Genomic DNA, 21,502 nt, shown 5'->3' with positions numbered 1-21,502 from the left:
TTTTTTTTTAACCAAGAGTTCTTAACACATGAGGTTCAAAACTATTAATCTATTATCTCTACTTCTAAGCTGTGGGATCAAGGAATACATAAACACCAAAGAAAGGGAGAAATGATCCCATAGAGTGGTACAAGGCAAGTGTAGAAAGCAGTAACAAAGGGATCATCCAGTACAGCTTCATCGACAATAATTGAGAGCTCATTCATACAGTTGTGTATACTCCATAGTCCAAGGATTTACAGAAACAGTATGGTAACTCTTCAGCATCTGCAATATCACCAGATGAGTCTAAGACAGTCTGAATAATTTCTCTAGTACTTCTAGGATGGTTTATTGTAGGCCCTGGCAGAACCCCAACCCCAGAGTCTACTGTTATGTGATCACTCCTCTTTATATAGAATTTGCCACTAGTCAAATAAGAGGTGAAGCTTGATTGTGAAAGCATAAAGAAACAAACCCCCGCCACTACTGGTCACAACAACAAGCTGGGTAAACACTACAATTACTCTAATATTATATCTGCCAGGATCTTATAAGCCTCAGATTAACTCATATTGAGGCAGAATCATACACTGCATAATTTCTTAATATAATAAAGTTAGGAACGTATCTACAAAGACAAGTAAGAGAACAATTTAAATACAAACAACCGCAGCCTAAATTAACCTAAGCCCTAAACTCAGCCTTACAATACACTTGGACAGTACAGTACATATATCCCGAGTCTAAAACAACTGTACCAGACTTGGACCACACACTCTCCCCAGCCAGGTACTCCCCCCACTCACCGGCTGAACTGGTGGACCTGTGCTGATACTATGGCGCCAATTATCAAACTATCTTACCTAACTAATACACAACATAGACTTATTTACTTAATACATACATACTATAAATCTACTAACATATTAAACAATTATTACATGCAGGAACACAGTAATGCAGAATATAGCCCTGCCTACTGAACAAGAAATTACCTCTGAACACTACAATGTTATCTACACATAACAAAGTGAGGGAGAGTTGTGGTTATGGAGGTGTGTTGGTGGAGGGTAGTAGTGATGGCGGTGTTGAAAGGTGGAGGTGATAGTGGTGGTGCTAGTGGTGGATGGTAATGGTTATGGTGGTGTGTTGGTGGAAGAGGTAGAGGGTAGTGAAAATGGTAGTGTAGTGGTGGTAATAGAGGAGGGTAGTGAAAATGATAGCATGGTGGGCGGGGAGGGGGGTGTTGGTGGTGAAAGAGGGTCACCTGGTTCATATTGTTGGTGGTGTGTTGGTGGAGAGCAGAAGTGATGGTGGGATGCAGTGGCAGCTCCTCCAATAAGGCTCGACCTCCCTCAATTTCGTCAGCTCTGATCACAGGAAGAAGTACAAGTATCACCAACAAGAGGACTGCATTACATCAAAATATCTCTCTCAACCAATTACATTAAGATACTCGCTCCCATAAATCCAAATACATTATGATACAGTACTAAACTTACTTTCTTGGATACATAAAATGGCAGCTAGGCTGAAGTGAATTGTCTTTAATACACAACAGATAGTCTGTTGGGTACCGTAATATAAGAATAGCATCTGGTGTCTTAGTCGTACAGGTATAGTATTAATAAAAGTGTCTTTTGCGGGGTATTTTATACATATGCAGAAATATTTATGGGCAAAGATGAGAGTAGGAGGGCCAGGGGAAGATAGAGACTCGGATGGATGAATGAAATTAAAAAGTGAGCCCCCAGAGAGATACAAAACCTTAGACTTAGAGGATTGGTAAAAACAACCCGAAAACGTTTAGAGTGGAGGACTGTGGTAGCAGGCAGCTACCAAACAGGGAGGTACTACCGCCTGGGAAGATATTGGAAGCATAATGTGTTGACTAATGGTAGACCCTGCTGCCATATGGCATCACGAAAATTGTGACCAAGTCCCAGGTTGATGATCTGACTTTCTGCCTCATTTACACACACTTGCAGGGTCTCAATAGTTTCTCTTACTTTGAGAACACAACATACTATATTGTTTCTCACTTTTAATCTTTTTAAGTTTTGTATTTCTTTGTGGTTTATTATTATTATTATTATTATTATTATTATTATTATTATTATTATTATTATTATTATTATTATTATTACTATTATTACATTTTTGCCCCCCAGGCCCTGAGTGGGTCAGTGACCTGTGCCCGGTGGGCTCATCCTGTTAAAAAAAAAATATCATTATCATCGTCATCGTCATAATCATCATCATCTGAAGTCGTTTTATGTCATCATAGCTTCGGCATCATCATATCATCATCATCGTCATCATCGTCATCATATCATCATTAATAATAATAATTAATCATATTATAATTTTTCAGAAAATTGAAACTAAACTAACTTAACTTAACCTAATCAAAATTAACCTAATGTAACCTGACAACATTATGTGGATTGATTTAAAGTTGACCTAATCTAACCCCAAAACCAATACTTAACCTGACCTAACCTAGCATTACCTCAAAGCCAATTTTTTTAAGTCCCACTTGAGCTTTGATAGTTTTTGCTGTAGAAGGGTTGCCCGATTCTCCATGGCTGTCCTTCGACGCTCTGCTGCCTCCTTCTGCGCTCGTTGCTCTAAGCTGGGAGCCATACTGCTTCCGCCCATGCCTCGCACACCCTGCACACATGAATTAATCGTTCTTAAACATACCTGTAGACAATAAGTGGGCAAATAAAGCCAACTGGCAGGCAGTACAGAAAACTATCAGAGCTAACTTCTTTGGAGTATTTTTTTATCCTATTCGCAACTGATTGGCTCGTTAGCTGTTTGGGCGGTCGGTGACATTTCTGTTACGTAGTGTTGGCAAGTACTTAACGTGTACTGGCTCGAGAATGTATCTGTGCCTGCGCCAGTGTGAACTCTTGGAAAAAACTGCCAGGGAGCATGATGACATCACCAAGTGTGAACTCCTTTAAATCCAAGCTTGACAAAATTAGGAATATGTTCAAGTACTGTACGCTCAGTACATGCCCAGTGCCTGCTAATGGTGTGCAACAGAGAACTGACTGACTGACTGTCTGACTGGCTATTAAGATTGAAAGTAGTTAAGTGGATAAAGGAAAGTACTATTAGTAGAACATCAGAACTAATAATTATGTCTTATAAAGGGTGGAACTTATTTAAAAAAATCTCTGCCTGCACTAACCAGATGACGGAGATGCATTTGCGTCTTCTGAGGCAAAGGAAAGGAGTCTCCTCTTGCCCGATAGAGAAAAAGATCACCACCAGCTACCCAAACTGCTGCCCAAGCCCCATCCTCACTCACACACGCCTCTGCATCCGGTCCAACTACACTACTCTCTGGCCTTGCATCCAGTCCTGCTTGGAAATTATAAGTACAATACTGCACAGTATTTGAATAAAAAAAAAAAAAAAAAAAAAAAAAAAAAAATATATATATATATATATATATATATATATATATATATATATATATATATATATATATATATATATATATATATATATATATATATATATATATATATATATATTAAATTTCATAAAAAACAGATTTCCTCTAAATACCTTGTTAAATAACCCAAAGATCTATTGATATTGATATTGAAAAAGTTTATTTAGCCTGAAAAATACAGAGTGGTTACAGGTAATAACACCAATATTGACGTGTCTGATCCAATTGAGAGCCTGAGGTCTCTTAGTGGCACCTGATATATACTGTACATTTATCTCAAGGAATTATTATATAACATTTAGTGTCATCTGGATTAGCACACGTAACATGGTGTTAATAAATACTCGTACACATGAGAATGTTACCACGATTTTCACTACTTTATTTGTTTAACTAATTAATTTAATTATTTTATTTTATTTTACTTTATTTTTTTGCATTTATATTATAAGTATGTACATATTTTACAGTGGAGTTGATATACAGTAATCTGATAAATGAGGGAAGCAATACAACATGGGTTGTATTAAGATGAAACAAGAGGACAGACAGTCAAGATCAGGTCTTGACGACAAATATATAATTATTGCAAAGGTAATTTCTATCTACGTGACAATATATGATATAATAGATTTGGTGATACAGTAAAAGTAAGAGTATAAAGTAGGAAGTAGGCAGCTATCAAACAGGGAGGTACTACCGCCTGGGAAGATATTGGAAGCATAATGTGTTGTCTAATGGTAGACCCTGCTGCCATATGGCATCACGAAAATTGTGACCAAGTCCCAGGTTGATGATCTGACTTTCTGCCTCATTTACACACAATTACAGGGTCTCAATTGTTTCTCTAACTATTCCCAACACAACATGCTGGATATCGTTTCTCACTCTTGATTTATTGTTTCGTTTATGTATTTATTTATGGTTATTATTATTATTAGTAGTATTCTTCTTTTTTGGTTATAATTTTTATCTATTTTTATTAATTATTATTAAATATTATTATTATTATTATTATATTTTCGTCCCCCCCCCCAGGCCCTGATGTGGGTCAGTGACCTGTGCTCGGGTAGCGTAATCTTTTATCGGAAGGATGGGGGTAAGTAGTTTCACGCGTTCACACCATAATATTTTATGGAGGTCTGGGATTGAGAGGAGCGCATGGTATTAGTAGGTCTGAGTGTCTTAAGTTGTACCTCTGGTTATTCCGGAACTAGAAATAATTATTCTCAAAAATTTCAAGGCTTCACCATTTTCTCTAATATGTCATGGAAGCCACACATCCTCAACATTGCTAAAGCTGCCTCCCGAAAGCTGGGAATGCTGTACAGATGCCGTAGCTACTTCACTCCTGAGCAGTTGCTTCAAGTATGTAAGGGATTCATTCGTCCTAACTTGGAGTACTGCTCTCATATCTGGGGTGGTTCTTCTTGTGTCCAACTGTTAGATAGGGTGGAATTAAAGGCATTTCGTCTTATTAATTCTCCCTCTTTAGTTGATAATCTTTCTTCCCTTTCTCTTCGCCGTAATGTTGCTTCACTCTCTCTCTTTTAAAGGAACTTTAACGGGCAATGTTCGGTGGATTTGGCATCCTGTGTGCCGCCGGCAAGGCCGTGGGCTCGTAACACTCGTCTTGCCCGCTGTGCCCACCGTTTATCTGTGGATGTCGGTCACACTAGAATAACCCGTTATAGTACATCCTTCTTTCCTCACACAGCCAAACTATGGAATGCTCTGCCTTCTTCTGTGTTTCCATAATCTTACAATCTGTCTCACTTCAAAAAGCTGCTTTTTCGGCATCTTCTCGGTGTAGGATAATATATTATTTTTCTTTATTTATTTTTACTCTTATTTTTTCGCCCCCTAGGCCCCGTTGTGGGCCGATGACCTGTGCCCGGGTGGGCTATTCCCCTTAATAAAAAAAAACAGCAATAAGTGTCAATATCCTCGAATATTAACATTTATAATTTAGCAAATTATTCGTTAGTGTTATCAGTTTTTTCAAGTAGACCATTCTTCACACAATTCTCTTCTGGATAGTGACCAGAGGTTGTGTTTTAGTGAAGCCAGTGTGTGACAGTTTATCATGTGATGGTAAACAAGGTCAAAATAGATTGCTTTCATTGCTGCATGAGTGAATGACTGATAAGTATGATACGGGATACCGCACTGTTTATTGATTTTGCTGTGAATGGCTTGTATGTGGTTTCTCCAGTTTAGTTCATCATCGACAACAACCCCAAGGAATTTAGTATTTTGTTCAAGTTTGAGAATAGTAGGTAAGTAGTTTTCTTCTGTGAAAGATTGTGTAGTGGATTTTTTCGAGGTTTAAGGTCAGTTAATTACATATTACCCAGTTCCTGACTAGTTAATTCACTGTTCATAGTTCTCATCAAGGAATGGAGATCTGAGTGACTGGCACAGTGATTATTACCGCCTGCAAATAAGTTGCATTTTACGAGTGTGCTGGAAAGGCCGATATCATTTCTTCTCTGGAACGAGGAGAATGGGGCCTTGAGGGACGCCATACAAAATAGGCGAGGAGTCAGTCTGGTAACTATTATAGCGGACATACTGCTTCCTGTTAGACAGATAAAAGGTAAACCAATTGTGGGATAAGCCGCAATGTTCAAGCTTTGACAGGAGGATGGTATGGTCGACAGTATCAAAGGCTTTAGAGAGGTCCAGGAATATTCCGACTGTGAACTGACTGTCATCAACGGAGTTCGGGATGTTATTAGTAAATGACAGCAGGACAGTCTCAGTTGACCTTTTTCCTCTAAATCCGAACTAAGAGTCTGTAAGGATGGTATTGTCACTGCAGAAGGAATTTAGTCTACTACATGCCAGCTTCTCCAGTATCTTAATTAAGACCTTTATCCCCAGATTTTTTATATGCTGGCCAAACTTTAGCATTTTCAGTTTATCCGGAAAGACACCACTAGTGAAGGAGGAGTTACAAATGTGGAGGAGAACAGGTAGTAATAGGTGGGCTACTTTCTTAATGATGCTCAATGATATATTGTCGTCATCTGCTGCTTTATGTTAAGAAATTTTTACGATGGTCAATAATTCATATGCAGTGACAGGGTATAAGAACAACTCATTGTGCTGTCTGTTTTGCAGGTAGGCTCTAAATTCCTCGTGGTGATCAGGGATGTTCTCTGCAAGATTTCCGCCAAAATTAAAAAAAAAATAATTGAAGTGGTTGGTAATGAGAGAGAGTTCCGTTACAACTGTAGCGTTTATCATAAAAGCTGAATGGGGAGCTGTAGGTTCAGTGTTCCTGTTCTGGATTAAATTGATGATACTCCAGGTTTTCTTATTGTTGCCTAATGCTGACTGTAGCTTATTTGTATAATAGCTACATCTGACATTTCTAACTGCTTGAGTTACTCTATTTTGGATACTTCGGTATTTTAGCTGATTTTTTTTTTTTTGAGTTTGAGTTTTTCTTTTATCATTGCCTTGATTTCACTTGTGATACAGGGCTTAGAGATAGTATCTATAATTTCACTAACTTAATCTTGAGGGGGGGAGCATTTATCAAAGCAAGTACTGAAAATGCAAGAGAAGTAGCAGCAAATCACATTAGGGTTGTCGGAGGTGTAGACAAGATCCCACTTAGCATTCATTGTTTTCGAACAGGAGTATATTACTGGCGCAGTAGCCTCTGGATTTTATTGTGGCTTTACTAGACCTTCCAGATCTTGTGGCTGTTTTATGCATGGAAAATTCTGGGAAGTGATCTGGGATATTGTTTGAAATGTTGTTAGTCCAGATATGATTATATCACAGTGTCAGAGGTGGCAGTTACTCTAGTGGGTTTGGTTATTGTGTTGCAAAAGAGCTTAGAATGACAGGTAAGAGGCTGAAAAAAGAAGTTCATTATACAGTACAAATAAAAGTAATTTTCATTATCTTGAAACCCCTCTGTCATAAGATGGACCATGCAGGACTCCCAATCAGCCCATCAGAATTGGACTCAGGAAAATAAATCCAGAATGCACCTATGTGACAGGCAATTTAGCCGCCAGTACTCAGTTGCCATCAACACCACCACCAATACCACTTTTCAATGCATCTCAGCTAGAATAGTTAGGTACGATATTTCTACTTGTATTCAAGTTTTTAATAGCAAAATAGATATTCATTTATTTTTAATCAATATGACCTTTTCACTTATCACCCCAACAAGTGAAACGGATTTGTCCATTTTTTAGTGTACTGTATATTGAATCTATGTGATGAAATGGATACAAAAGTAATTAAAAATCATGTAACCTTACCTAACCTAGTTTATCAAAACTTAAATATAACCCAACCAAACATAACCTTAGCATAAATTAGTTTTACCATTTCTTATGAATAAACACACATTTACAATTTCAGAAGTGTAAAGGACTTCAAAATAGCACTTACTCATAACTCTGATAAACAAAAGACTTTACTAACCGCTGCATTTAGTAATGTCCTGTACTTTAGTAGTGCCATGCATAGTCTGCTCTGAAGTACGACTACCCCCTAGTCTTTTGCTGCAGACCCTCACACTGTAAGCTTCTTGTGACTGGTGAATGTGCACCACACAGCCAACTGATGTTACTCCAACCATTGTCTCTCCATCTGGGCTGTGATAAGAAGACGCTGAAGAATAAATCGTTTCAGAAATGCAAGCAAACATATTTTGATTTTGCCGTGGTCTTCTTTCTGAGGAATTTGTAATCCATTGCGATAAATTTTGTCATGTTTCAATATTTCCAGACAATAAAACCTTCATTCAACTGCTGCAACACACCAGACATTGGTGTTTTGCAGAAAGCGTGTGCCACAGCAAGCGTGTAACCAGCTAGAGACTGAATGAACGACCTGGGTGTGTATGTTAACAACGAACTGAAATTCTTGGGCCATTGTGAGAGGAAGGTGAATCAAGCAACTAAGCTAGTAGGTCTTAATAAGAAAGTCGTTCAGATATCTAGACCGTCCCTCGTAACGTTCTTCAAGAGTGAGGTGCTTCGCCGTCGGGAGTACTGTAATCCTGTCCCTGAGATATGCTAGCTACGATAATTGCATGCCAAAATTACTAATGTCATCAATGGCTGTCTTAGTCTGCCTAGCAAAATAATAAAACTTTCAATGAATGTCTTATTTTGCCTGGCAGGAAAAGTATCCCGATTAACGGTATGTACACATGACTGTAAATGGTTATCTATACTAATTATTAATTACTATTAAGTAGTATATAATCATATAAGCCTAGTTATTTCGTCGGGTAAGTGACTAGGAGATGTATAAAACCTCGGCAGGAAGAGGAAATTTGTATCTGCTAAACTACACTTTGAATGAATATCAAATGAAATGACAAATTCACTACGTAATCTAATAATAATTTTACTGAATAAAACATTATAATTCATAGTTTAGAAGATAATTAAAATTAAGAGTTTCCCGCGATTTCACGGTGGAAACGCAGCTCAGACAGCTAGAGATTGCGTTGCAACACTTCAGTTACCCATAGATATTAGAACGCTTGCAACCGAAGCTTATACTAAAGGAGGGAAAGGGGTGAGTTAATTGAACGTTATAAACATCTCAGAGGGCACTACTTAAAGTTCATTTTTTATTGACTTCCAAATCGAGCTATATCTGGAACTGGCAGACGCCCGCCCCACTAGGGGCACTAGATAATGAAGGTCATAGCAGAGAACAGACCAAACGCCCGAACAGCTAGTAAGCTAAAATTGGTGGAATGAAAAATAAATGTACTCGACACGTTAATAGCACCCTGGGCTACAGGATCAACAATAAAAATCCTTGAACTCACGTGGGAACGGCAAGAACGAGAGTACTGTGGTCATTATCGTAACAGCAAGCATTGGCCACCTCCTCCAGAAGCTGCTGATGAACTACCTTCACCCCATCCCACGACTCCTTGGGTCCTGAATATCGCTGTAGAAGCCATGAGTCCGGCGCCGCCCTGGCCGAGGTGATGGATGTGGGCGTGATTGTTGGCGTTGTTGTGGCCGTGCTGGCAGTCGTGATTGCCGGGATCTCCAGGACCAGACCTCCAGACATTTCGACAAGGATAATTTCCTGTAAACACCAAAGAGGTTTACATAATGAGGAAGTACCGGTTTGTGTGACGTTGAAGATTAGGTTCGCTTCGGATAGTTTAGGTTATATTTAGATTTATTAGGTTATCCTAGGTCAGGTTAGGGTAAATTAAGGTTAAATTGGAGGAATTCATTTGAACCTGAAGGATACAGTGAGGCAGTGTGTGGGTGGAGGTAACTGGTCAAATGGGCCTCAAGATTTATAGGGACTAACTGATTTTGCTCTTGTGCGCTCCATTTATGATATTTGGGACCTATTTGCAGTGGGATCCATATGATATGTACTGTAGCTGTAAGGACTAAAATTAAAGATGAATGACTATGGTCGGGAATTTAGGAAGAGCGATTTACGCTTGCACATTGGTAGCAGGACTGCAGATCTTGTTGTAATACCTAAAAGTAAAACTGCAAGACCCTACTCCATCACAGCTTATAAATACCACAGCTACATTATCAAAATCCGGAACAAACTACTTAAGATTGCTGTTTAGTTAATAATAATAGGGGTAGTCTATGCACTGATTCAATGGGATTATTGATTTAAGATTCCTACTTATCATTACTCCTAAATCTTTCTCACAATCGGATTTCTCTATAACAACGTTGTTCATCTGGTATCTGGTTTCTTTGTTTACATCTCCTAGACTAATTACTTTACATTTGTCCACATTAAATTTCATCTGCCATTTTTCAGACCACTCGAAATTTTATTTAGATCTTCCTGTAGTTTTGCGGAGTCCTCGTCAGATTTAATTAAACGCCCTATTTTAGTGCCATCAGCAAATTCACTTATGTTGCTGCCCACGCCTATATCTATGACGTTTATGTATATAATAAATAATAATAGTCCTAGTACTGAGCCTTGGGGGTACTCCACTAGTGACGTTACCCCAATCGGATTTAGTGCCGTTAATGCTTACTCGGTGTTGCCTGTCCTGTAACCACGCCCTCATCTATTTTAGAATATCCCCCTCCAATGCCATGAGCCTCCTCCACTTTTCGCATTAGTCTTTCGTGGGGGACTCTGTCAAAGGCTTTGCCAAAGTCAAGATATACCACATCATAATCGTGCCCGAAAAGAATGTTAATAGATTAGTCAGACATTAACGCTCACTTGTGAAGCCATGTTGGGAATCATTGATCAACTTGTGCTTCTTCAGGTGATTTCGAATAGAGTTTGAAATGATTGCTTCCAGCAATTTGCCTACAATTGATGTTAAACTGGTTGGACAGTAATTAGAGGATAGTGATCTATCTCCCTTCTTGAAAATCGGTATCACATTCGCTATCCTCCAGGATTATGGTACTACACCCGTTTTTAATGAAATGTTAAACAATTTTGCTAAGGACATACTAAGCTCTTCCTTGCATTCCTTTAATACTCTGGCAAATATCTCATCAGGACCTGGTGACTTTTTAGGCTTTAGCTTGTCTATTTGCTTACAAACATCGTAGCTGGGTAGCCGAGGTTATTACTATTATTACTACTTCTATTATTATTATTATTATTATTATTATTATTATTATTATTATTATTATTATTATTATTATTATTATTATTATTATTATTATTATTATTATTATCATTATTATTAACTACGCACAAAAGACTGTAAATTCAACATAAGACACAGGGTCAAGTACAGTACAACTAAACTCACCACTGATAGGAAAAAAACCATACATTTACTCACCCCTTGGACTTCAATCCTTGTTGGCACAGATTCTAATTGGTAGTATCCAACAGGATCTAGTTTTGTCAGTTTTGCAACTCTTATCAACCGAAAAATGAAGATTCGACGGTCTTCGCCGACAGTCACGAGGAATGAAGTTGCTCCTCCATTTGGCTTGGTTTTCTTCGACGTATTGATATGTAAGATGGGTGTCTCGTGTGGGCGCTCAACTTGGACGAGAGTGAGTTGTTCCTTCCCGGTCTTGGGTACCACATGGAGCACGAACATGTTTAATGAACCATCTTCTTGCCCAACTACCACTATGTCCTCTTCACCTGTTACCTGACAAAAAAATAAGGGATGGGTGATAAAGAATTCTATTCGATACTTTAATGATATAACGAACACATAAAACATTTTCTGACATATGAGCTTTCGCCTAAATCGTACACTGACATGAACTGTATATCACACTCTGTAATTCCCATTCTGAGCTGCAATTTATAGAACTATACTGAATTTTGAGTACAGTATGCTGAAAAAATTGGGGTATTCATTTAATGCAAAACAATTTACTCCACATTACTTTGAAAATACTTGTAGCATCTACTGTATTATTCATATTGTACAGTAGAAGACAATATTAATATTACGATGTGCAAATTAAAAGATGAACAAGAAAATTTACCCAATAGTGGATATCAACCAAATCCAGGCCTTTTAGACATATATACTCGAGAACACCCCCTTAGAGTTAAGACGTGGACTGTACGGTACCTGACAAGTGGCCCACAAGACACAACGTGGTAACCCTTCCACCTTCGCCTTGGCCAGACATGTTGGCACCCTCACACTTCTGACATGCCTTGTTCCTACATCCTCTTTCTCCTCCTCCGTACCTTCTTCTGCGTCTGGCTGTTGTGTGGGACGGAAGTAGAGAAAGAGTGAAGTGAAATTTGGCTCCTACATTGTTATATTTCTTAAGTATAGCACTGAACTTTATATTACTTAGACGTTTCAATATCCTACAGAATGTTAAGTCAATACACTTACAGCCAATAGTTATGATAAAGACATTCTTGCCTGTGGTGGCAGGTCAAGTTAAAGATCGAAAACATGATCATATAATGTACAAGGTTTAAGTCATTACCATTTAACCAAGGTGTCCAAAACACGTGTGCTAATTTACATTTAATTCATCCTTCTGTTGCTGTTGTTGGTGGTGATGGTGGTGTTGTCATGATCGTGATGACGGCTAACCTGAAAACCTTAAAGATTCATATTACGCTCAAACGTCCACAAAACCTTCTGAGTCCCCCAGTGGAAACGCCCCCCGTTTTCTCTGTTTCCTTGAGGACGTCATCGATAGGCCGTCTTTGTCTAAAGGGAACTTTGAATATAATCGGCGGATTTCGTAGCAAGACTCTGTATGTTGGGACCTGTTGCCATCCAACCCTTTGTAATCAATTTAATTTTGTTTTTGATAGCTCAGGCAGAGCATTGTTAGTGAAGATAATAGTAGGGAAGGAAACTGAGTTCATAGTCTCAGTTTCAACGTCAGAGTGTACAGTAAATTAATTCATTGAAATAGAAGTAGGTGGACTCCCTGACCTATTTTGAGTGAGGGTGCCGCGGGCATTTCAACCGTTAGTAAGTGCCCGCCCCTTCACCCATACAGGTCCCTAACGCAGCCTAGGCCGTGTCTGTAGCGTGGATGTTGTATCCACTATGTCTGGGGAGATGTCCGAGGTCCAGTAGGATCAGTTACCTTCGTGAGACCCGACCATCAGACACTTCAGACTACCTATGGGCCCCTTAGCTGGCCAGTCTGACCCTAACGCTAGGCCCGCGAGGTGACCCCCGGATCACCAAGCCACACACAACTACCAGCCCCCATCATTGGTGGATGAGTGTCTAACTCAGTAGGGCTATTTGTGTGGTGGTGTTATTCCACTGGGATCTTCAGATTTCGTTGGAAAGTACCCCATGGTGGCAGGACCCCATGGCGGGTGCTTGAGTATCACTCCTGACGACTGAGTGTTGTAGTGGCAGTTGCCCCTGGTCTTAATGGTGCTAAGATACTGTAAGAGTTTGTGTTATTGAGTATGTCCACCCAGTAGTGGTGTGAGTGTTATTGAGTATGTCCACCCAGTAGTGGTGTGAGTGTTATTGAGTATGTCCACCCAGTAGTGGTGTGAGTGTTATTGAGTATGTCCACCCAGTAGTGGTGTGAGTGTTATTGAGTATGTCCACCCAGTAGTGGTGTGAGTGTTATTGAGTATGTCCACCCAGTAGTGGTGTGAGTGTTATTGAGTATGTCCACCCAGTAGTGGTGTGAGTGTTATTGAGTATGTCCACCCAGTAGTGGTGTGAGTGTTATTGAGTATGTCCACCCAGTAGTGGTGTGAGTGTTATTGAGTATGTCCACCCAGTAGTGGTGTGAGTGTTATTGAGTATGTCCACCCAGTAGTGGTGTGAGTGTTATTGAGTATGTCCACCCAGTAGTGGTGTGAGTGTTATTGAGTATGTCCACCCAGTAGTGGTGTGAGTGTTATTGAGTATGTCCACCCAGTAGTGGTGTGAGTGTTATTGAGTATGTCCACCCAGTAGTGGTGTGAGTGTTATTGAGTATGTCCACCCAGTAGTGGTGTGAGTGTTATTGAGTATGTCCACCCAGTAGTGGTGAGAGTATGTTGAGCCTGAGGGCATAGTACCAGATTTCGTCTGTTGGTACATATATTCTTTCTCCTACCTCCATATTAATGTTTAAATAAATATTGTATTTGTATATTGTGTCTATTATTTACCTACAGTATCTACCGTTATTTCTTCCCTATTACATAAGAACATAAGAATGGAGGAAACTGCAGCGGGCCTATTGGCCCATACTGGGCAGTCCCGTTTACACCCAACCCCTATTGCTCATATAAGCATCCAACCTATGTTTGAAGCTATTCAGCGTATTCGAGTTAATGATGATATTTGGTAACTTGTTCCATTCATCCACTACTCTGTTTTCAAACCAGTGTTTACCTATTTCACGCCTAAATCTAAATTTGTCTAATTTAAAACCATTGTTACGAGTTCGCTCCTGGTTGGATAGTTTAAGTACCTTTGTAATGTCCCCTTTGTTTAGCCCTGCCTTCCACTTATACACCTCTATCAGGTCGCCCCTCGCTCTATGTCTCTCGAGGGAGTGCAAATTAAGATGCTTTAACCTGTCTCTATACTCAAGGTTCCTAATGCCCGGGATTAGTCTTGTCATTCTCCTCTGAATTCTTTCCAAGGATTCTATATCCATTCTGTAATACGGTGACCAGAACTGAACTGCGTAATCCAGGTGTGGTCTCACAAGAGCAAGATACAGTTTTAGGATGACCTCGCTAGTCTTTTAACTAACACTCCTTTGTATGAACCCAAGTACTTTATTAGCCTTGTTACGAGCAAAAGCACATTGTTCACTTGGCTTAAGGTTCCTGTGGTGGGATGTAATCCTAGACAAGGTTCTTCAAACTCCAGAGTACGAGCAGTAAATATATTCCACAAGTAGAAGACTTGGCAGGATAACCAACAGGTACAAAAACAGGAGCAAGCAAAAAAGAACTCCTTGTCGTAGCCAGGCCTGAGCCGATCTGAGAGAATTTAGCTAACTCGGCAGGGAGAGTTGCTAGACATTACTAGGACAATAAATGAGATCTTCTAGTTACTTGACAAGTGCGGTACAGACATGGTACATCGGGGCATAGTAAGTAGACATAGGCATTAGACATAAGCATAGATATCAGACATGCTATAATAATATATAGTAATACAGACATGTGAATAAATGGTACAATGAATGGTAACAGAGTCTTGCCGTCAGGAGCGTTCACATATCTTGGTATTTACATATCTATACAGTTCCTACTTATCATTACTCCTAAATCTCTCTCGCAGTCGGATTTCTCTATGGCACCGTTGTTCATCTGGTATCTGGTTTCCCTGTTTACATCTCCTATACTGAGTACTTTACATTTGTCCACGTTGAATTTCATCTGCCATTTTTCAGACCATTCGAAAAATTTGTTTAGATCTTCCTGTAGTTTTGTGGAGTCCTCGTCAGATTTAATAACACGTCCTATTTTAGTGTCATCAGCAAATTTGCTTATGTTGCTGTCTATGCCGATATCTATGTCGTCTATGTATATAATAAATAATAATGGTCCAAGTACTGAGCCTTGGGGAACACCACTTGTGAAGTTGCTCCAATGGGACTTAGCGCCATTAATGCTCACTCGCTGTTTCCTGTCCTGTAACCACACCCTAATCCATTTAAGGATATTACTTTTGATGCCATGTGCTTCTACCTTTCTAATTAGTCTTTCGTGGGGGACTCTGTCGAAGGCTTTGCTAAAGTCGAGATATACCACATCATAATTGTGCCCCTCGTCCACCGATTCGAAAACTGATGAAAAGATCATTTCATATACCCATTACATATACCCACGAGCCTCCTCTCGTCACGCTACCAATGGTTGTAAGTATTAGAGTAAAGAAAAATGTTATAAGAGGCACGGACCTTATAGTGTTGGTGGTGATGGTGGTGTTGAAGAGAATATCTCCTTACTAGTACAGTAGTAAAGGAAAAGAAGTATAGGTTAGGTGAGGTCAAATCATACCAAATACCTGGACTAACCTGAAGAAGCGCTGTGACCTGCAGGTAACGGTGGTGGGTGGTGGTTGCCAAGTAACCGCGCGTGGACGCCATGGCTACGCCCGTCACACGCCCACTCGGCCCTTGGTGTAGTGTACGAACTGTCCACTGTCCCGCCCACACGCCGTACACCACGCCCGTGTTGGTCTGTCACCACCAAGTGCGGGGTTACAACAATAGAGATAGACTTGACCAACACTGGACTGTGTTCTGGTTCATTTTAAACCCCTACTTGCCCCGTAGTTGCCAACTTTTTGGGGGGTTAAATAATAATTTTGATCTGTATTGATATTATATAGTGTCCAGTGTCCACCCTGATACTTCAGGTGAAATAAGCTTAGGTGTCTAATCATCGGGTGATCCTTAGTTTCAGTGGGTGGAAGTCCAGGCTTACCTGAAATATTAGTTCCCAGAATTCTAAGTATTTTTGAAATATTTTGTGATATCAATTCGGTTAGAGTGAGTGAAGGATGAATGAAACTGGAAAGGATCGTTTATATATATACACACGTGTCACTTTACCTGAATCACCCACACCAGCGATGGCGTGGTTGTAGGCGGAGTGTTCGGGGTAGTAGTGGTCGTACTAGTGGACATGGTGGTGGTGATGGGCGTGGTTGTGGGAGTAATAGTAACAGGATAGCCAGGGCCACTGTGTACAGGTAGCTTCCGCACCAGCTGTAGGCAGATGGTCTTGATCCCTGGCTCACACCAACCCAGTGTTTCCTCCATACCACCTGCAAGATACACACTACACCACCTGCAACATACGCAATACATCACCTGCAACATACACACTACACCACCTGCAGCATACACACTACACCACCTGCAGCATACACACTACACCACCTGCAACATACACACTACACCACCTGCAGCATACACACTACACCACCTGCAGCATACACACTACACTACGCCACCACCTACAGATACACGCACCACCGCGCCACACTACACCACCTGCCCAGCATACACACTACACCTGCAACATGCACTGCACACCTGCAACACTGCACTTTTCACCACCTACAAGATCACCACCACCTGCAGCATACACTACACACACACACGCGCTACTGCACAGCGCCACCTTCTGCCTGCAGCATACACTCCCACCTGCAGCATGCCTACACCACCTGCGGCCACTCGCCACCTGCAGCATACACACTACACACCTGCAGCCACACACTACACATTTTTCTCACACTGTATACACTACACCACCTGCAACATACACACTACACCACACCCAACATACACACCCACCTGCAGCATACACTACACCACCTGCAGCCACCACTGCAACACACACACCACACCCCCTTTTGACCACACACCACCTACACTACACCTGCAACCTTTACCTACACCACCCTACCCAACATACACACTACACCACCTGCAGCATGCCACACTACACCACCTGCAACATACACACTACACCACACCTGCAGCTTATACACACTACACCTGCAACGCCACACTACACCACCTGCAGCATACCACCACCTGCAGCATACACACTACACCACCACAGCATACACACCACCACCTGCAACATACACACCACCTGCAACAGCCACTACCACCACCCTACAGCATGCCTTTTCACCTGCAACATACACACTACACCACCTGTAGCTTTATACACTACACCACCTGCAACATACACACTACACCACCTGCAGCATACACACTACACCACCTGCAGCATACACACTACACCACCTGCAGCATACACACTACACCGGCAGGAAGATAAACACTATACCTAGAAGACACTCACTACATAACCCCCCACCCCCCCTTCTTTCTCGGGTTCAAAAACTGTATAATTTTTTTTTTCGGGAATGAGCGCCCATTTATGTGTGTGTGTGTGTGAGTGTGTGTCAGTCAAAGCTATCTTAATTATTACGATAGAGTCAATGAAATTAGGGTCCATTGACTGAGAGGCACGTGATGATTCGGACTTCTTTATCATTATTAGGTAGGTCAGGTTAGACTCCAGTAGGATTGGGACCCATTTGACTAATCACACACACACACACACACACACACACACACACATATATATATATATATATATATATATATATATATATATATATATATATATATATATATGACGGTGAAGAGGCTGTGTACTGGCAGGGGTGGACTTATGCATGTTTCTTCCCTATTCGCCATAAGGGTTAGCCAGTGACGGTAACTGAAGCGAGCAGTGCCCTCATCTTAACACTAACACAATGCTGCCACACTAGATGCATTACACCACCCTGTGCCCACACACACACACACACACACACACACACACACAGTAGTGACTCACCTGTCACTCTGAGTACAGCTTCGTCTAACGTCTCTGCTTCCCAGATTCGTAGCCAACCATCACCACCTGTAACACCACCTGTTGCTAGTTCTTTTTTCTCGCTCTTCCTTTAAAATTTAATTATAATATTTCATTTCTATTTTCTAAAACCACATCTTCATTCTAAAACCTAATGTTTTATTCGAAAGCTACAGTAGAGCAAGTGGAGATAGCCACCTCATCTTGCTTCACTTGATTATTAAACATCCTAATACTACCTGGGGTGGTGTGGTTAGGTTAGGCTCAGTTAGGTGAAATAAGCTGAGGTTCCTAATCTTCACGTAATCCCGAAAGATTGAGTATTTTAGAAAATATTGTATAATTATTATCCACAGATTGGTGTGACCTGAGCTGACCTAGGGTGAGGAGATGAGAGTCATGGAGATAGAGGTCAGTAAGAGGGCCCTCATGACATGGCCTTACTCGACCACTGGAGTCCCCGCCCACTCGTGCCACCACCTCCCCGCCCACACTCACCATCACCCATCCGCTGTCCACACCCAGTGCTACCTGAAACAAAGATACTGCATCATCATCAACGTTTTGCAGCTATTTTCCACGCTTGTCTGGGTTAGCCAAAAGTACAATTATTACTGTACCTATTAAGTCATCGGTAACACTGAACAAGTCACAAAATAAGAAGTAATATCGTGGGAGCAGTCTCTCACTCTGCTGATGCACAGTTGTGTTGGAAATTAGCTGATTAATTATTTGTACAAGCGTGTTTATTTACTTCTGTTCTGTCCATGTATCTGGAAACCCATTTTTATTGTACACCAGTAAGCATTCATTTCAGTAACTACTGAACAGTAAAAGCTGCTGCCACCACCCAGATTTTTTGTCAGAATATAATATAACATCAACAGTATAACCTTTGAGTTAACCTTGGTGGCTGGCAGAGAGCTGAAGACACATGAATCCTAAATGCCATTTGATAATCAAGTTATGTTAGAAGGAATGAGGGGTGATGCACAGATTATACTTATTTACTATCTGTTAAATGAATGTGTTATTACCTTGAATATCTTGAATCATCAACTATAAATTAATACTTGTGGTGAACACGTGTGTAGTGACCACAGCAAAGTGTTTGTGCAGTGCTCTCAATGCCAAAATACTGATTTGGGTGAAGACTCAGAGTAATAAATATTCTTTTCTTTATTGTTTCTGATGATTTGGTGAAAACAAACATCCCTTCATCTATAATCATGTAATCCTTTTGGCAATAAATGAATATCAACTATGAGTATGGGAAATTTTTGTAGTAACCCTTTATTGACATTACTAATCGTTCGCTAGATACCTGAAGAACATAATTATACACACATATGTACAATTATTTATCAAAAAAAAACTATATTCCATTTGGGGTGCCCGGGAACCCATGGTACTAATGATTTCGAAACCAGACGCAGCAGTAACCCCACCCCCCCCCCCTCCCAAAATTTTGCCCTGACAATTTTCTGAACTTCGGTGGGGCAGACACCGCTAGTTCCAGATATGTAAACCTCTAAAATTTTTCCCGAGGAAGTCAATTGGGAAAGATGCGTACAGGAAAGTATTGCTCGAAAATTATCCTCAATAAGTGTGAAAAGGCGTCCATGGGGAGCCGACCAATGGAGAAGAAGATAAAGTAAAGTAAAGAATAATACAGACAGTCCCCCACACTAATCACTTACCGCATCAAGAGCGAGGCACCACATGGTGTGGACAGTTTCAGGTGACAGAAGACCAAAACCGAAGGTGTGACACACGAACCTTCGTCCCAGTGGACCAGACTCAACCCGCCATATTTGTACCTCCTCCTCCACTGTAGGGAGAGAGACTTTGAGAGAGGGATAGTCACATGGTGTGAGAAAAATGGAAAAAAAAAGCTATAAAATTGAGTGATGTCAGAAGAAGAGTTTTAGAGACAATGAGATACACAGTCACTGTGTGAAAGGGAGAAACTTATACAGGAAAGGCAAGTGAGAGAGGGGGAGAGAAAGTTCTCTGTGGGAAGACGGGTGAGAGAAAAACATTCCTTAGGTATACCTTTAATTGTACCTATACTGTACCTGCGCTTGTACCTGTATCTGCACTTACACCTGCAGCTTTTTAACTGAATCTGTTCTTGTACTTGTACCTGTACCTGTACTCTTACCTTAATTTGGACCTATACATGTATACCTGTACTTGTACCTGTACCAGCTCTCAAAATTGTACCTTTATTTGACAGCAGGGCGACCACTTGTACTTGTGCCTACATTTAAACCTGAATTTGTATCTGTACTTGTACCTGTACCTGTACTTGTACCTACCTGCCAACATGACGACCACCATGCCACTGGGCAAACCTCGGGCCATCGACATACGTGTGACTTGCGTAGCCTTCAACTGACGCAGTGTCGTCATCACCACCTGCTGGAGCCGAGGGTGCACTGATACCCGTGCTGACGTTAATGGTGGCGACTCTGGCGATACTAAGGGCGACGTGGACGACCACCTCCATAACGACAACACCAATTCTTCTCTCTTTTCCTCAGCTATATCTTCGCCTTCAAAAGCGTCCGCGATTTCAGGTGTTAGCCTGGCGTTGTTGGTCGTCCTCGAGTTCTGGCGAGTTGACAAGATGGCTAGATAGTCCCCGTCAGCGCTGTAATAAGTAAACGAGAGTGGTAGAGTGAGTCACTGGTAGATGAGTCTGACATGAACTCGAAAATTGATAGACTGAGTAGATGATTCAGGTAGAAGAAGTACACGATTAGTAGAGTAGTAAGTTTTTTATTACAATAAGTAAATAAGTTTGGTAGACTAAATGATAAGTTTGGTATATTGGGTAGCACAAGTAGCTAAATTTGGTAGAATAAGTAGATAAATTATAATATAATAGGTTGGTAAACCTGGTAGAACATTTTAGACTTAAGTAGATAAATCAGGTAGAATAAGACTAAGTAGGCTAAATAAGCGAAGTAGACTAATAAGTAGAATGATAAGAGGCTGGTAGACTATGGTAGCAATAGAAGAAGTAGTAGTAATAGTATTAAGTAGATGAATCCTACTGACCTATATTCCAGTTGGTAGATGACATGACCTTCCAGAATGACATCACCATCTGGGCAGGATTCCAATGGTCACCCCCACCACATAACGACGCCCGTGCCACCCGCGAGCTGCCCACCCACCACCAAATGGCTCCCGCACGGGCTTGTCTGTCCA

General features: G+C 40.7%; 1 protein-coding gene and 1 long non-coding RNA gene across 2 annotated transcripts in view; both read right to left on the bottom strand.

Annotated features, from left to right (window-relative positions):
- The window catches only part of LOC121862971, a 59,587-nt gene extending 39,580 nt beyond the window's left edge, over window positions 1-20,007 (bottom strand). Inside the window, exons 1-12 of the mRNA XM_042361427.1 lie at window positions 19,984-20,007; window positions 18,661-18,814; window positions 18,266-18,331; window positions 16,453-16,667; window positions 15,913-16,077; window positions 12,015-12,152; window positions 11,259-11,579; window positions 9,276-9,544; window positions 7,910-8,082; window positions 3,185-3,357; window positions 2,495-2,655; window positions 1,250-1,352 (exon numbers count right to left, since the gene is read on the bottom strand). Coding sequence (XP_042217361.1) covers window positions 1,250-1,352; window positions 2,495-2,655; window positions 3,185-3,357; window positions 7,910-8,082; window positions 9,276-9,544; window positions 11,259-11,579; window positions 12,015-12,152; window positions 15,913-16,077; window positions 16,453-16,667; window positions 18,266-18,331; window positions 18,661-18,814; window positions 19,984-20,007 — 1,962 coding nt within the window. The remainder of the gene's footprint in view (window positions 1-1,249; window positions 1,353-2,494; window positions 2,656-3,184; window positions 3,358-7,909; window positions 8,083-9,275; window positions 9,545-11,258; window positions 11,580-12,014; window positions 12,153-15,912; window positions 16,078-16,452; window positions 16,668-18,265; window positions 18,332-18,660; window positions 18,815-19,983) is intronic.
- Window positions 20,007-21,479, bottom strand: LOC121862901. The gene is made up of 3 exons (XR_006088292.1): window positions 21,350-21,479; window positions 20,605-20,939; window positions 20,007-20,114 (listed from the first exon to the last, which is right to left on the bottom strand). It is a non-coding gene; the product is annotated as an uncharacterized LOC121862901 (long non-coding RNA).
- Between the last annotated feature and the right edge of the window lie 23 nt (window positions 21,480-21,502).

Source organism: Homarus americanus, unplaced genomic scaffold (genome assembly GCF_018991925.1).
Source record: "Homarus americanus isolate GMGI-L3 unplaced genomic scaffold, GMGI_Hamer_2.0 scaffold24922, whole genome shotgun sequence".
NCBI lineage: Eukaryota > Metazoa > Arthropoda > Malacostraca > Decapoda > Nephropidae > Homarus > Homarus americanus.
This window is presented reverse-complemented; position numbering and strand designations above follow the sequence as displayed.